Genomic DNA, 17,186 nt, shown 5'->3' with positions numbered 1-17,186 from the left:
CTTCCAAGTGAACCTTACAGTGAGTTTTTCGGAGCCAGTGAGCTCGAGGGCAAGCAGGTTGACCACATCTTGGTGCCGAATTTAGTGAAATTCAAGTCAGAAAGCAACCAACCGGAATCGTTGTGTTGCTCTGTATTCCTCAGGGGCCAATTGCGCTCACAGTGCACTGTTTCTTCGCCGGAGGAAGCGCAGTCAGTGCTCGACAGCACACATGCACTTATATTGTGTGGAGGCTGCGGCGTGAAACCAGAGAAGCAAGGAAGATATATATCGTTTGCTGGGTGTTACTTTTCCATCAAGTGCACTTACGTATGTGAAAGTAACGGCCCCTGCATTCATTGCAAATACTTGAGAAAACTGCTGCAGAATCAATTTTCACGAAAGCGACGGAACGGGAAAGAAACAGTTTAAAAAATAATGAATGAAAATGTTCGGTGCAACAGAGTCCTGACTACAGCATTGCCATTTCTACTCTAAAAATATAAGCTCTCCAAGGAAAAGGAAAAGAGAAAATTAAATTTAAACGATTTCAACACTGAACAAAACCTTCGAGAGCGAAAAATAAACACGCGAACCATTGCTTCTTATAAGAGAAAATATTAAGCAGTTTACACTCCAAACAAAGACCATAAAGAAACAAACACTCAAGACACAGTTTGACTGTGCGCTCACGTAAATGGATTAATTCACATGATGTTGGCGAAAGATGTGAAATCTGGTCAATGCTGAGAAACATTCAATTATAATCTAAACGCCGCTTGCCAGTTGCGTCTATCAGAAATACTGTGGTTTTTGTTTATGTTAAGTAGCACTATTTAAAATTTCAAACGCACGCTTTTCAACGAACTAACAAAATTACTAGTTCATGTCCTTTTAACATGGACGTCACGTGTAATTATTGGAAACAAGGTGAAAGTAAAAATACGCGGCCCAACACGAAACCGACCAGCGCCGCTGGCACCTGTCGCGCAGCCAGCGCCATCTACTGGGGCCGCCATCTTTCATCACAAATTTGTGCACCCCTCCACTCTCGCCCGTCACACTACCCCCCTCTAGCCACCATACCACAACTAAAGTCGATGGCTTTATCCACAGAGTGCTGGACGGTCTTGTTTGCGGTGTGTCCAAAGTGAAGTTATTCTAACACTTGCAGGGGCCATCATCATCACCATCAGCCAACTTTATGTCCACTGCAGGACGAAAGGCCCGTTCACACTACTACAAAAATTCGGCAAGCGAAGCGGATTCGCTCGCCGGAAAAAAGAGTGTGTTCTCATCTGTTCACGCGTGCATCGGCGGATCCGCCGCCGCTTCTCGCTTTTCCGCGACGACAGAGAGATCTCGCGACAGTTTCTTTCTTGGTTTCGCGACTTCGTGAACGAGACGAGAGTTCACGTGAGTGCCTCTCGTTCGCGGGCTTTTGTTGCGTCTGCTTGTATTGCGCCGTTGCTGGGCTTCCAGCTGCGAGATACTGAGCACAGCACGATGACGAGCTTTTCAGAAGACGAGGAAATGTCGGAAGAAGAAGAAATTGTCACAATTCTCCTCAGCAACACAATGATGGCTATGCTTCAAGAGCTGCGACGGGCTGAGCAACCAAGGTCGCGGCGGCGGCGACGACGGTGGTGGGTTCGCCCGTCCTTGCAGGAGCGGGATAGGTTGGGACAAGCCAACAATCTCTTGCCACTGCATCAATCGTTAGAAAACTTTACGCTCCCCGTTGTAGCACAGAAAAATTCCTATTGTAACACTGCTCTACTCTCACTTTACCATCAGTGTCGCGCGTGCATGCCTGCGCAGACATTCGAACGGCGCACGAGCTGAGCATACACGGCATAGGAGCAAGCAGCGGCGTGGGAAAAATGTTTGCTTACGTTTGACGGAGAATATGCATAAAAGCCAGGTACTGGCAATGAGAAAGTCTTGTCACTCCGGCATCGGCGCGAGTAAGCGTGAATAGCAGTTGTACTTACCACTCACTCCCATTTCTTTCCCGATCCTGTCCCATAGCTGCTCTTTGTAGGCAATGTCCTTGAAATTCAAGTGCCTTTTGTCGTACAGTATGGAGTGCTGCTTAATTACATCGATGAGCATTTCCACGGAGAAGGCCGGTTGCTCAAACAAGCTGGCTGCCATGTAGAGATTAGATGGGTTGTGACGTCAAAAACGCAACTTCCGGCGGCAGCAAAAGTGGAAAAAATGGGTCCTGGACCGATTGCCTTCACTGCGCCGCTTTCCACCCTCCTCGGCATCAAAAGCGGCTGAATCCGCTTCGCTCGCCGGATATTTCGTGTAGTGTGAACGGGCCTGAAGGCCTCTCCCTGCTATCTCCACCCCTGTTCTGCACCAACTGATTCGAACCAGCACCTGCGAATTTCCTAATTTCATCGCCCTACCTAGTCTTATGCCATCCTTAACTCTGCTTCCTTTCTTGTGGCACCCATTCTGCAACCCTCGTGGTCCAGCAGTTATCTAACCTGCGCATTACATGACCTTCCAGCTCCATTTTTTTTTTCTCTTAATGTTAATTGGAATATCGGCTAGCCCGGTTTGCTCTCTGATCTACACCACTTTCTTTCTGTCTCCTAATGTTATGCCTAACATTCTTCCATCGTTCTTCGTGCGGTCCTTAATTGTTCTCAGGCTTGTTTGTCAGTCTCCAAGTTCCTGTCCCATATGCTAGCACCGGCAAAAGCACTGATTATACACCTTTTTTCAATGATAATTGCGAGCTTCCAGTCAGGAGCTGACAATGTCTGCTGTATGCGCTCCAACCCATTTTTATTCTCTGAATTTCCTTCTCATGACCAGGCTGCCCTGAAAGCAACTGACCTTGGTAAACGAACTCCTTTGCAGGTCCTAGAGGCTGACTCTTGTTCTCTTGCGCTGCTATTGATCATTGTCTGTCTTCTGCATATTAATTTTCAACCCTACTCTTACACTCTCTCTGTTAAGGTCCTCAACCATTTATTGTAACTCGTCCCCAGTTTTGCTGAACAGGACAATGTCATCTGCAAACCGAAAGTTGAGGTATTTGCCGTTGATCCTCACTCCTAAGCCTTTCCAGTTTAATACTTCTTCCAAGCAGGCAGTGAATAGCATAGGAAAGATTGTGTCTCCTTGTCTGACTCCTTTCTTTATAGGTATCTTTCTACCTTTCTTGTGGAGAATTACGGTAGCTGTGGAATCTCTGTAGATATTTTCCATGATATTTACATAAGTGGCCTGCACTCCTTAATTATATAATGCCTCTATGACTGCTGGTATCTCTACTGAATCAAATGCCTTTTCGTAATCTATGAAAGCCATATAGAGAGGCTGATTGTACTCTACGTATATCTCTATCACCAGATTAATGACATGGATGTGATCCATTGTAAAGTATTCCTTCCTGAAGCCACCCTGTTGCCATGGTTGAGTGAAGTCCAGTGTTGCCCTTATTCTATTAGAAATTATTTTGGTGAATATTTTATATACACAGCTAATGGGCCTATATTTTTCCATTCTTTAACTTCCCCTTTTTTTGTGGGTTAGTATAATGTTTGCATTCTTCCAGTTTTCTGAGACTCTTCCAGTCTATAGACACTTCGTATAAAGAGCTGCCAGTTTTCCAAGCATTGTCTCCTCCCTCTTTGATTAAATAGACTGTTATTCCATCTTCTCCTGCCGCTCTTCCTCGTTTCAAGTCTTACAAGGCCCTTTTGACCTCATCACTAGTTATAGGAGTTCCTGTACCCTGTTCATTATTGTTTTTAATTGAGGTATCCTGACTCCTCTATTGAATTGAATTGAATCATTGAAAGTATTGAATTATTCCGCTGCTTTTACTATATCTTCGAGATTGCTGATGATATTACCCTGCTTATCTTTCACTGCATACATCTTAATTTGTCTGATGCCAAGCTTCCTCCTCACTGATTTAAGGCTGCGTCCATTTTTTACTGCTTCCTCAGTTTTTCTCACGTCATTTTGAATATCCTTTATTTTCTCGATGATCAGTTTTGATAGTTCCTTGAATTCTATCTTCTCTCTTGAGTTGGACACTTTCATTCTTTGCCATTTCTTTATTAGGTCCTTTGTCACTTGGAAGAGCTTGCCTACTGGTTGCCTTGGTGCCTTACCTACCCTTCAATAGCTGCTTCTGAAGCCAGCCTAGTTAGGGTTTCATTCATTACCTCTATGTCATCTTGATCTATCTGAATTCGTCTGCTTTTACCTTTACTGCGTTGACCTATTTCTCCGTGACCAATTTTACTCTTTCTCTCCTCAAATTGTGGTGAATCCTAGCCCTCACTAACCTATGATCACTCCTATTCACCCTACATAACACTTCTACATCCTGCGCTATGCTGGGATTGGCAGAAAGAGCGAAATCAGTTTCATTTCAGGGGTGGGACTGCCCGAAGTCATTTTGGAGCAATTTTTGGAGAAAACAAAAAAGTGTGTTTAGGAGAAGCTTGGATCAGACGAAATTTTATTTTGGAGCAATTTGGAGCAGATAAGCTTTCATATTTAAATAGTTTGAAGCAGGCTAATTTGAATTTTGGTGGGGTAATGGAATATGGCCGCTCACTTTGACACACAGACGAAACACAATGAATAAACACGGGCGCTGTACTGCAACTGCTTTAAGCATTGTCTAAAGCTTAATTTTGAAGCAGGTTGCCCCGATACTGAAACCGTCTAGTCAATGCAAATTTTGGTAATAGCACCTGTAGATTTTCAATTAGTGGTAGCAATGACAAACATGCATTGTGCAATAGCAAGCCCAAAAGTTCGAAATGTAGCCCGAGGCATTTTTCATAAAGACGTTAATCCTTTGATATATTGACGAAGTATGGTCGAAGTGCCTGGAAATGCAGCTCACCAACAGTACAGAGAAGCCACAGAAATGAACACCTTTAGTTTATTGAAAGCCATTTATACATAATAGGCCAGACCGATTCCAAAGCATCTAATGCTTACCGTTCCTGCACATTATCTGTTTTTCCCCCTCTTGAGGCTTCGAGAGTGCAAGCTCCAGGCTCGAGTTGCCTACTGTTAGAAGAACATGGCCACTGTGAACTTTTACCATATTTTAACGTTGCATTCCTGGCTTATCAGCTCTTCCACACTTGTGAGGAGTGCCCTGCTTGCAAGCACTTGTTCTCATAACATTTTCTTTTCTTGTGCAAGCTTGTCTTGACAACAGCTTTCACCTTCGTTTGTTGGCTGCTTCTGTTTAGAGGAACTTCCTTCTGCATCCATCCTGAGTATGTACTTGTTCCTTGCCTGCTTAAGACTTCTAACAAGTTCTAGGCTCAGGGGCACTTTAGTAACATCATCTCCCTAGCGCTTTAGGTATATGACGATGTGGCGCATTCCGTTGATGCTTGCAAGACTCAGCAAACTGCGCCCTTCGAAGAGGCGCTTTTTCTCACCAAATCCTCTTTCACAATCTGCGCTGCCATAAGGAAGGTAAAGAAGAGCCTTGAAGAGTGTGGCTAGTAAAGGATATTTAGGTTCTGATTTCAGACTCTCCTCTAATGGTGGTGCGGCTCCGATGTCATCGTACTTCAGCATGTGCCACTCATCAACAAGTGACGAAACCTGGTTGTCGCCCAGGAATTGTGGCAGCTGCCCTGCAAGGTAGCGCAGAGATTTCACTTCACCTTCTGTGTCTTGACCTCTCAGTGCTAGAAGCCATGCATGCATAATGACCTTGTTGGCCAATGGTAGCTTCGGAAGCAGAGACTTGGTGCATGCAAGACAAAATGCCTTAGCTCCAAGGTGAAATGCTTTTTTTTCGTTTGCACCCCACGACTGCATTGTATTTTCAGTGTGTGAACCCAGTTCTGGTCGTGCCTTCCACAAAGTTGAGTCTTCACCGTCCAGTTCTGACAAGTCTTCCGCACCACAATCTGGGAATGCTTCTCATCAAAACGTGACTCGATATGTGCCGTACAAGAGTTCGCAGCTTGGCATGCAAAACACGAAGAAGTGGCTACTGCCTCTGGAAAAATTTCTGAAAGGGGAACGTATAGGGGGTTCCAGCAAGCACGGACGCGACCACAAGTAAAAGGAACGGACAGGACAACGCTGGACTTACAAGTGAAGTTAATTGCAAATACATTCCACAAATCTCCACCACGCATACGTAGAAAACGAAAGAACAATAACACGGCTTATAGTCAAAGATCAACGAAAACAAAATCTGGACCAGCGTGCCGTAATTTCGGTCAATTTTCTGTGTTTGGCACAGGAATTTGTGTTTGTGTCAAAATGGTGCAATTGGCACGGGAGTCCGACCCCTGCACTCGGGATTGTCATATAGCACTATGTAGTTGAGGCTTTAGCAGGCTAACAAACTGACACCCTACCGAACTCTAAGAACAGCTACCGTGCAAAGCCTCGGTCAATTGCATGAGCATAATTTTGACTCCCATGACATCATGCCTAAAAATGCACTTGTTTTGCGCTCGACAGAGCATGGTGCTAAAGGAAGCACTGTGTAGCCCTTTGCATTAAATGCCCAAAATGGATGAAGTGAGCGTCACCTGTTCATAGAGGTTGTAGTGGAGATAGTTACGGAGAAGACAGTTGACCAGCACCGCCTGTCCCTCGTAGTCGCTGCGCAGGGTGGCTGTGCGCAGACGGCTGTGCAGGAAGCTGTGCACAGAGAGAGAGAGAATAAATCAATGGAGCTGCACTTTGGCATACATAAGTTTGAATTGAATTCTGGGGTTTTATGTGCCAAAACCACAATATAATTATGAGGCACGTCATAGTGGGAAACTGAGGATTAATGCAATCAGATTTAAGTTTCACAAGGCTAGACAAGGAAGCCGAGCTCAATCAACCACTTTCAGATTAGCCACTCCATATGCTGGCAGCAGGGAGCTAAAAAACTTTCATTTATTTGGGAAAACACAAAATTGTGCAGAAACCATTGGCCACGATTGTCAATGTGAGCCAATAGCCAAAGCAAACTATACGGTCATTTGCTTTATTAAAAGCCTTTCAGTGTCACTCACATACTGGTATGTTCCTGTGTTTCTGTCCCTCCATGTCACTGACGTACCCGTACATTCTCCACTTTAACTTGCATGTGCCCCGTAAATGAAGTTGGCGATCTCCGAGGTGCTTCCACCATCTGCTGTATATTTAGAAATGTATTTTTAACTCTCCCTGGGTTTATGATGCGAAAGCATCAAATGGCCCATTGAGCAAAAAATCCGGCATCTATCGTCTGTAGCAGCGAAACAGCACCTAAACTCGCATTGCCATTGGCTGCGAGCCTCGACCGAGCAGACCAGGCGAAAGGGCACGACTAATGCAGCGTAGCGCGCCAGGCATGGCGTAGAGGGAGAGGGCATCGCCGCAATGCCATGTCACCCTCACTCTCGGCACGAGCACTCCAAGGTTGATCCAAATTGGTCGCAGAGCTTCTGGGAAAAGCGGTTCAGAGCAAATTGCCACCAACGTTGGCAAGGGTGGTTATGGGAGCCGCAATCAAGGAGAGCCTATGCAAGGAGGGAACAAACACGGGGAAAGAAATAGCATTTTTTTAAAATAAAACGAGACAGTAGTGCTGTTCTGCTTGTTGACATTTGCCTGAATTTGGTGGCGCAGGTAGTTTCATCATTTAACCTGTCCAGTCCAAAGTAGTGGGTTACGACTGCCAGATAATTGTTTACTTAAGCCGTTTTAGGGTGGCTGCGCTTGCCGACGAGCTTTGCGTCCAACGACGGGACCAGCACTCTACATCCAAAGCCTTTGTCGGTGTCTTGAGATACTATGTTCGGTGCAGGGGTGCAATTTTGACACCCGTGCGGCTGGCCCTTTGCTGCGTCGCTTTCTGCATTTAACCCATTGAGGGTCGATGCCGTAAATATACGGCACCGCGAAAAGGTCAGAAAATGGTCAATGCCGTATATTTACAGCGCCGTCTGTACGTTTAAAACATGCGCTAATTTCCTAACTTTTTCTTGCCTGGCATGTGCTGCCACTACGTGGGAATACATGGAATTTTTTTCTCGCGTCTCTCTCTTTCAGTTTTCGTTGCATAATTTTTTTTGCTCCGGCGCGTCTGCTACCGCTCGCGGGCGCGCGGCGGTTAGTTTCGGTTTTGTTCCGCACGCGGTTTCGGCTTCTTTCGCTCGCAATACTGATGGCTACCTCGTTCTTGTCACTCAAAGGGTGACCGCCTGTTAGTCGCTCGTTTGTTGCTCACAGGGGTCCGCATACGAAGGATGCGCCGTGCATGCATTTTTTTTTTTGCACTTTATTCAGAAGTTGCCTCCCACGGCTGCTCAGGGAAGCAGTACCCAGAGGAGGTGCCACGTCTGCGTCAACACCACTCGGCAGCAAAAGCGTCGCAAGGACACTAGGTACATGTGCGCTGAGTGCAAAAAACCGCTCTGCGTGGAGCCATGCTTCAAGAACTACCACACGCTGAAGAAGTATTAGTGCAAGAGGAACATTTTCGTGTGCGCATTCTTCTTGTGTATTTTTCTCGTGTGGACATTGCGTATAACAATGCACCAATATATTTTTTAATTCTTATAACTTTATTTGCTATATTTTATTGTTTTTCATGAATAAACAGTCCATATATGCCAACGCCAAACATTTTTTTTCTCACTTTACGGTCACCCTAGAAAAATTGCAGTAAATTTTTTCGAAATAGCTCCTTCTGAAGAATTTAAATGTGCAATAAAAAAAATCGACCCTGGGTGGTCGCATGTGGCGAAAAAAATCGACCCTCAAAGGGTTAAAAGCCTGATAGACATATCAAGTCGAATGGCGGGGCATTTGAGAGTACAGCTCTAATGGCAGGTCACCAAAGAAAGTTTCACACCTTTGAGAACAAAATGATGTCACTTCTGTTTTTAAATGATATGGCGTCACATTATTTTTTCTTCTGCCGGAAGTGTTCCCTCGTCCCACAGATGGTACTAGGCCCCATGAGCTGCCGATGAACCCCTATGTTTTGAACGTATGGGCTTCTATAGAAGCTTCGCTACCAGGCACATTTACGTTGAGCACTTCTCAAAGGAGCGGAGCCAATGCCTCCTAGATAGCAGGCTTGTGCACACTGCTTTGCGACGTCCTGCTAATTTTTTTTTATTTAATTGCGATAAAGACTTGCCCTTAGGGCATAATTCTTGGAGCGTATATGTGTATTATATGTGTGCTGTGAGGCCTGTGTTGTGTATGAATTGAAGCAGTGTTTTGTGGAATCTTGTCATGTATCCAGCGGTCATAGCTGGTTGTCACACCGTAGCGGAGGCCGGCTTGCAGTAGGAGACGCGAGCGTTCCGATTGTAAACCCATACATGTCCATATTAGGTGGTATGCATCTGCTTCCACCACAGGAACGGAGCAGTATGGACACGTAGCACCCAGTGGTAAATGCAACCAGTTCCACCTTGAGACAACAGCCGGTGTAAGGGCCACCCCGGCCCGAAGCCTCCTAAGCACAACTTCCTCCGCCCTAGTAAGGTGAAGGGGGAGGGAGCAGACACACGGTGGGATAAGAGCGCGTGTGTCCTGCCGGAGAACATTTTTACGGGCTCAGAGTGAGTTATGGGGTTGGGGTGGGAGGGGAATAGGTGGAGGATCAGGATTAGGAGGGCAATGTGCCTGCTGGTCAGCAGCAATGTTGTGAGGGTTCGCTGAATGGCCTTGAATCCAGTGTACCTTCATGCAAGTAGCTGTTTTACTATTCATAGTGTGTATTGTCTCGCAGATTTCTATCGCCTAATCAACCTTCTTGAGTTCCTGAACAGCCGCTAAAGAATCAGTGAAGATATATAGTTGCTTGATGGTAGGCAGCTTAGATGTCGCATCTTGCACAGCGTCGTGGATGGCTTGAAGTTGCATTACTAGAGTGCTGGCTTCCGTAGATAAACAGCGCTGGTGGCCGCTGATGAAATTATGTGTAGTACTCAGGAATGATGTCCTTCCGCCGTCTGGGAGAATGGCAGCATCCGTATAGACTTTGCAGATGTTAGCGCATGATGCATCGACGATATTGTGTTCATCAATAATACCTGTTGTATCGCTGCGTCGTAACTTCGTTGGCTTATTAGTTGTGATGCTGGTGAATTCCCAGGGAGGCATTGGATAGGGCTGATTGTCAATCCGAGCCGCGTTGAAAATGAGCATGCAACGCAGCAACAGCCGGAACAAGTTGCTTTTTTATTTCACGTGCTTTTTCATGTTGCGAAATTAGCTCTGCAATTGTGTTGAGCTGGGCATGTTCCTGTAAGGTTGGTATCGGAGTGATGCAGGGCAGTGCTGTGATTTTGCGCATAGCATTGTGATTAATCGTCTCCAACTGTGCCAGCTATGCCAAAGTCAGCCATTGAAATTGTGCCTGATATAAAATTCGTGGCTGCAAGACTGCACACACCAACTGTCGAGCTACGTCAGTACGAGCTCCAGCTGCTTTTGCTGCAATGCGACGAATAAGGTGAAGGGTTTTTGTCGAACTTTGTCTGGTTGTACGGAGCCAGTATGCAACACTGCCGGAGTGGTGAATATTAAGACCCAGTATGCGAACGTCAGAAGCCTCAGGGATTGTCACTGTGCCGAGTCTAAATGTAAAGGGGTGCTGCATGATTCTTGTGCGTCCTTTCTTGTTGGCCACCACAACATAGCTTGATTTTTGGACCAAAGTTTTTGTCAAGCTCGGTGTGGCAAAAGTAGTGACGCCAAAACCATCGCAGCTTACTCAGGAGCATCCCCGTTTGATTCTATGGCTGTTGGGCAAGGCAGCATGATGTGATGGATCGAAGTGCACAGGCCTTGTGCTATCCAGGAGGCAGAACACCTGCTGCGGGAGTAGCGCAACAGGCGTTGCACGAAAGCATTGCCGCATCAGTGGCATGCGGCGAACGGCACTGCAGGCTACTACTGCTTGCCGGCTTGGGCAGCATGCACCGCTATGGTGCATTAATCGGAGCACGAATCTCGAAGGACCACTTGGCGCCGTTCCACTGGACCTTAACGCTTTCGCATTCACAACTTATAATAAGCGCTTAGGTGTCCTCGGATTTTTGTTAGCAGCTACAGAAGAATGCACTTCTTGGTGGGCATGGTTGTGCCAATGCGCCTCCACAGATTGAAGTTTGTATACAGAGTTTGTATACAGCTACGGAGACGATTTCCATTCCAATTTTCACACTGTAGCGCAAGGCCACCGCCCTTGCACGTTTGTGCCACCTATTGTATGTTTATTAAACTGCTTTCTTTTATGTGTTCCACTATCTTCATCATGGCACACCTCCTTTCTAGAGACGAGGGTGCTCCTTTCATCGGCACCTTTTCTCCAGGATGGCTCTGCCCTCTGCGTATCTCTCATCTCTTGCTCTCTTTGCTTTGCCTGGCCAAGTTCAAATAAATGAAAATGCTCCCTCCTTAGGTGTGTCCGTGAGATTGCTTTGAGATGGCTGCTCTGAATGCTAATACTGGGTGCCAGGAAGAAGTATCCAAGCCATTAAACTGTGACGGCTTAGGAGTAAGGATTGACCCTGATCAAGAGAAGGAAATTCACAGAATAAAAATGGTTTGGAGCACATATGGCAGACATTGTCAGCTCCTGACTGGCAGATTACCATTATCATTGAAAAGGAAGGTGTACATATAATCAGTGCATTTTACCGCTCCTGACATATGGGGCAGAAACTTGGAGGCTGACAAAGAAGCTTGAGAACAAGTAAAACTCTTGCTTGGGCTAGTTGTTTCATGCTTGAATGTGTAAAGAACAGGGCACAAAAAACAGGACAGAAGGACACAAACGAAGCGCCGGTCCTGTCGTTTGTGTTCTTCTGTACTGTTCTTTGCGCCCTGCTCCTTACACATTCAAGCTTGAGAACAAGGACTGCACAAAGAGCGATGGAACAAGAATGCTAAGCATAACGTTAAGAGACAGAATTAGAGCGGTTTGGATCAAAGAGCAAACGGGTATAGCCATTATTCTAATTGACATTAATAGAAAAAAATGAAGCTGAGCAGGTCATGTAATGCGCAGGTTAGATAACTGCTCGACCACTAGGGTTACAGAATGAGTGCCAAGAGAAGGGAAGCGTAGTCAAGGATGGCAGAAGACTAGGTGGGGCAATGAAATTAGGACATTCGCAAGCGCTAGTTGGAATTAGTTGGCGCAAGACAGGGGTAATTGGGCATTGCAGGGAGAGGCCTTCGTACTGCAATGGACATAAAATAGGCCGATGATAAGATATACATTGTGCTCATACAAACTTGCAGTTTCAACAAGTGTTCAAACACCGAGTATGTATCTATGGCCATCGAGCGAGATACATTCATATTTGCCATGGCATCATGCTTGTTATTTTAATTAGTAAACAAATGGTTACAGCAATTTTTAAACGGTCGAAGAAACCATGAACCTAACTTTACGCAGTTGTCTCTTTGCTAGTGCTATCAATGCTTCCCCTTTTGGGCGAAACGGTGATTTTTCTCGAGGAGGATGAATATCTGTATTTTTTACATGTTTTTAATTAGTGAGTACCATCAAATGGCGGCTGCCAGCATTACGCATGGCCAACCATGGTATCCAAGATCTACGGCATGCGCCACACCCAAATCTCCGATGACACGAGTCATGCCAATGCACTGCTTTCAGAGCTATCTGCCGAGAGCACACCACTATCTGTGCACCCCCCGATGCTCATAATTACGCAATTAGGGCCAGCCCTTCTTGTGATAATTTGTTTATAGTGCTTACTGACAGGATGCTATCCAACAGGAATGTCGTGAGAATTTGCCAAATTATTTTCACTGCTGAAACTTTAAAGCCTCAACTAAAGGAAATTTGTGGTTTAATGAAGTTTCTTGCTGCAAGCATGACTTGGTTATCAAGGCTTGACTGAATTAATAGTTATTTATTAGCACCGAAATGACCCCACGACTTCACAATCAAACCAGAGCGTATAGAACAACAGAAAGCTGAGCTAGTTGGTGAGGATTCGTTATGCAAAAAAAGAGGTGAGGCGTGCGGACAGGACACAAGAGTAGAGAAGTGGACAACGCGAACGCCTCACAAAAAATTTTGGTTATACGCTGTAAGTTGTTACGTGTCCTCTAAGGAGCGTTCTGCCGCAAGAGAATTTTCAAATCGACTCATTAATAGCCGAGATAGAAATATTTTAGTTCCGCCAACCCATGATTTCAGGAGGCGAGCTCCACTGCCAAGCGAGACTCTCTCCACTCGCCTCGTCTAGCCTCCGCAAGCTAAATTCCTTCCCCGCTTTCTCCCACACCAGACCTCGAGGATCGCGTGACGCATAAGTCATGGGCTGCGCATTTGCGCTGACAGTGTCGCGCGCGAGATGTTATGATTGTCTTGTTTTGCACAGTGCACAATTGTGCGCACTGTGTATGAGGACACCTGATTAGAGGTATAAGTCAGTGCGACACGAATACTGATGCAGACACAAGCAGGTCACAGAGCACGATCCCGCGGTGGAATAAGTAGAAAATGGCATAGTTACAGTGTCTGCGCGGGTGATTGCACGTCGTGTGAGCAAGCAGATGAAACTGAAGTGCATCGCTCTTGCTGCGGTGCAAAGTAAAATAACATGCAGACATTCGGTTTTTGTGTTATCTAAGCTTTAATTTGTCTATTCAAGCAACATATTACACAAATAACAGATGTTGCCTTGAATAATTCTCGAAGACACGTGTCACCATGAGTGAAGACACAGTGCAGACACGTGTACGTGGGCGCACTAGCATGTTTACGTCATCCTCTGGCTTGGAGCGCGGCAGCTACAAGGAGAAGGAAAAACGGCCTTTGGTTTGAAATTTCAGGTCTTTCCGTAGTGCATAGCGATGTAATACTTTGCAGACACGAACACTACCACACAATGTATGCTCTGCGCTTGTCAGCTCAAAATGGCCAGACCTGGTGAAGGGCCCTTTTGGACTCAAATCGCCACAGGCACATCCGAAAAAGCTCTGAATGCCTGCCAGTACACTTATTAGGCATATCGGTGCTCCTACTCTGACAGGAGATGGAGGGTGCGCGCATGTATAATTAAGGTATACATACTCTATGTACCCCATGACAATTGACCCTTTCCACACTTGTTATGCTCCACTACAATACTTTAGCTAATGCTTCACCGCGTAGGACTACTGTAATATGGCGAAGCTGACTTTTGGAAAGTGGCATTATGCGGCGCGTCGTGCATTCCGAGCTTCGAAGCCAATTGCGAGGATCACAAAGGTGGAGTTGGCGACATTTCTGACAGCGGCGAATTGTTTTAATGAAAAATGCGGTGTCGAACAGCAAGAAGCTTGGTAGTGAACATCGAAGCAGCTGTAGGGTTGCCACAGTGGTGGCAACTGCTGCCAGCGGATGTGCGTGCGGGAGCACCGGTTTGAGGCGGTGAAGTAATAAAAATGGCGGCGGTGGTGGCTTTTATTAATGCGATTTTGGACCTGCAGTCATGGCAAAATGTCTGGAAAATTGGATGGCGAAGGGTTCTTACATCCGGAATTTCAGATGTTCTTATACACTGACTCTATGGGATAGGTGATGGTGCCTCGAAGCTGTCCAAATTATCGGGCGTCCGGAAAGTTGGTCGTTGACTGCACACTAGCAATTCCTCCAGACGACAACATGGTGTCAAAGTAGATTATTTACGATTCCTCTCTGTTACTCGAGCTATGGCGGCTGCATTTCGATGGGGGCAGAATGCGAAAACACCCGCATACTTAGGTTTAGGTGCACGTTAAAGAACCTCAGGTGGTCCAAATTTCCGGAGTCCGCCACTACGGCGTCCTTCGTAATCAGATCGTGGTTTTGGCATGTAAAAAAAGGAACCATAATTTCAAATACCTGTACTTTTGTTCCCTTCAGGGTGTCTACCAAGTTGACATTTCCAAATTCCCCAAGTTTCCCAGGTTTTCCCCGAGTCCCTTTGCAATATTTCCCTAGTGACACAGAACTTTGTTTTATGTCAAGACGGGCTCCGTACATCATGTCGCCCAATGGCGTCACTCTCTAGTAAGCATGTTAAAAAATAGAAAAACAACTTAATCCAGTTTGAAGAGTAAGGGGTAGTGTTCATTTTACTCAAAAAGAAAACAGAAGGGAGGGGTTAGTAAAATGCACAGCGAATAAAATATCTTCGCAGGAAAATAGTAAAACCCGTTGCAAACTGAGTCGAACATTCTCAAATGCGAATAAAAAGAAGATGCATACACAATATTTTCGACTATGAGCTATTTCTATCGATTGATAGCAAGCTAACTGGTATGCAGCCTGAACTTTATCAAAAGTTAGATTCTCTCGCAACAGCTGGTAAGTCAACCTCAACTGTCCTGACATACTCGGCCCATGCACAAGGCCTCAGTGTTGCGTTTCACTACTTTAAAGAGTTTTCTTTTTTTTTTTTACTTGGGTGATGGACACCTGCATCTCTGTGTCCCTCAACACTTTGCTTTTAGAGTGCAAGCTCCCTCAAAAAAGCGGCAGCGTGCTTCCTTCCCCGTTCATTTCTCAATGCCTAGGTCCTTTGTCTTCTTGTTTTCCTTAGGCTGCGCATTCGCCACACGGACTATTTGAAGCATCCTCTTGGACAATTGTGCAGTCAGCGTCCGATTTTTCAGACTCCCTAGGGGTCGACAAAACGTTAAGAAAAAATGAATGCATGTCTTTCACAGCCCTTAAGGGTTCAAATCGCCACAGGCACGCCCGAAAAAGTTCTGAAGGCCTGCCAGTACACTAAATAGGCATATAGGTGCTCGTACTGTGACAGAAGATGGCAAGTGTACGCGTGTATAATTAAGGAATATATGTCATACTGTGTCCCGTGCCAGCTGCCCCTTCACACACTTGTTATGCTTCACAGCATAATACTACTGTTGTGCAGTGAAGCTGACTTTCAGGAACCGGCATTATGCAACGCGCTGTGATTTCCGAACTTCGAAGCCAGTCGCGATGACCACAAAGGCGGTGTCGGTGCCATTGCTGATAGCGGCGAATTCTTTCAATGAAAAACATGGTACAGAACGACAAGAAGCTTAAACTAGGCCTAGCATTGCTGCAGTGGTTGCTACGGCTGGCAGCGGATCTGCGTGCAAATGTGCCGGTTCGAGGCAGCGAGGTTATCAAAATGGCGGAGGTTGTGGCTTTTATTAATGCTGTTTCGGACCTGCAGTCATGGCAAAAAGTACGGAAAATTTGACGGCGAAGGGTTCTTGCGCCCGAAATTTCAGCGTTCTTATACACCCTATGGGGTACGTACTGGTGCCGCGAAGCCGTCCGAATTATCTAGCGTCTGGAAAATTTCTCGTCGACTGTACTCTAACAACTCCTCCAGCCAATGAGGCGGCGTCAAAGACCATTGGTTACGATTCCTCTCTGTTACTTGGGCCAGCATTACCGTGACTTTGGGTTCCCTTTCAATAAATTTACAGCCAATTTTCCCTGATAGAAGCACAAACTCCCTGAGTTTTCCCTGAGTTTTTCCAGACTACTCAAAATCCCTGAGAACTCCCGGTTGGTAGACACCCTGCCCTTTCAAGAAAGTTACACCTAGTTTTCCCTGATAGAAGCACAAATTCCCCGAGTTTTTCCTTAGTATTTCAAGACTATTCAAAATGCCTGAAAATTCCCGGTTTTCCCAGTTGGTAGACACCCTGTCGACATTATGTGTGTGTCGCACTACCAATTGTGCTACGGTGACGACTATCAACACATCCACTAACCTGGACATTTATATTTACTAGGTCTAGCCCTAGAAGTGTTAGCCAACCTGGCTCCCACTGCCAAAAGTTATCTTTTTGTCCATGTTCATTACCTTTTCTTCATTCCAATTTCAACCAGTCAATTTCCCAAATGCTTCCTTTGGCTTCATTTTCACTGCCTGTTGGTTTATGGTGTCAAGATACTGCTATGCAACATCACTGTGCGAAAGTATAAATGTCGGCCACAAAGGAAGACTATTTAGGAATTGAAACTGCCATCAGCGCGGGCGACCTGATAAAGTCACAAAATAGCATATGCCAACGGAGGCGCATGCAGTGCCAGCACCTTGCGGTGTGCTCTCTGCGGTGGAACTGGTGTCTTACACTCAAAGCAGACGACAAGCAGACGACACGGACGCTCGCTTCAGTGAGCATGCCATAACATTGTGTTTGCGCACCCTTAAGTCTAACAGCAAGGATTC

The 17,186-nt window shown here is 45.8% G+C and overlaps 1 protein-coding gene across 1 annotated transcript in view; it reads right to left on the bottom strand.

Moving 5' to 3' along the window:
* The window catches only part of Rpn3 (regulatory particle non-ATPase 3), a 123,969-nt gene that overhangs the window by 48,602 nt on the left and 58,181 nt on the right, over positions 1–17,186 (bottom strand). Inside the window, exon 6 of the mRNA XM_075693891.1 lies at positions 6,537–6,648. Coding sequence (XP_075550006.1) covers positions 6,537–6,648 — 112 coding nt within the window. The remainder of the gene's footprint in view (positions 1–6,536; positions 6,649–17,186) is intronic.

Source organism: Dermacentor variabilis, chromosome 5 (genome assembly GCF_050947875.1).
Source record: "Dermacentor variabilis isolate Ectoservices chromosome 5, ASM5094787v1, whole genome shotgun sequence".
NCBI classification, from domain to species: Eukaryota; Metazoa; Arthropoda; class Arachnida; order Ixodida; family Ixodidae; genus Dermacentor; species Dermacentor variabilis.
This window is presented reverse-complemented; position numbering and strand designations above follow the sequence as displayed.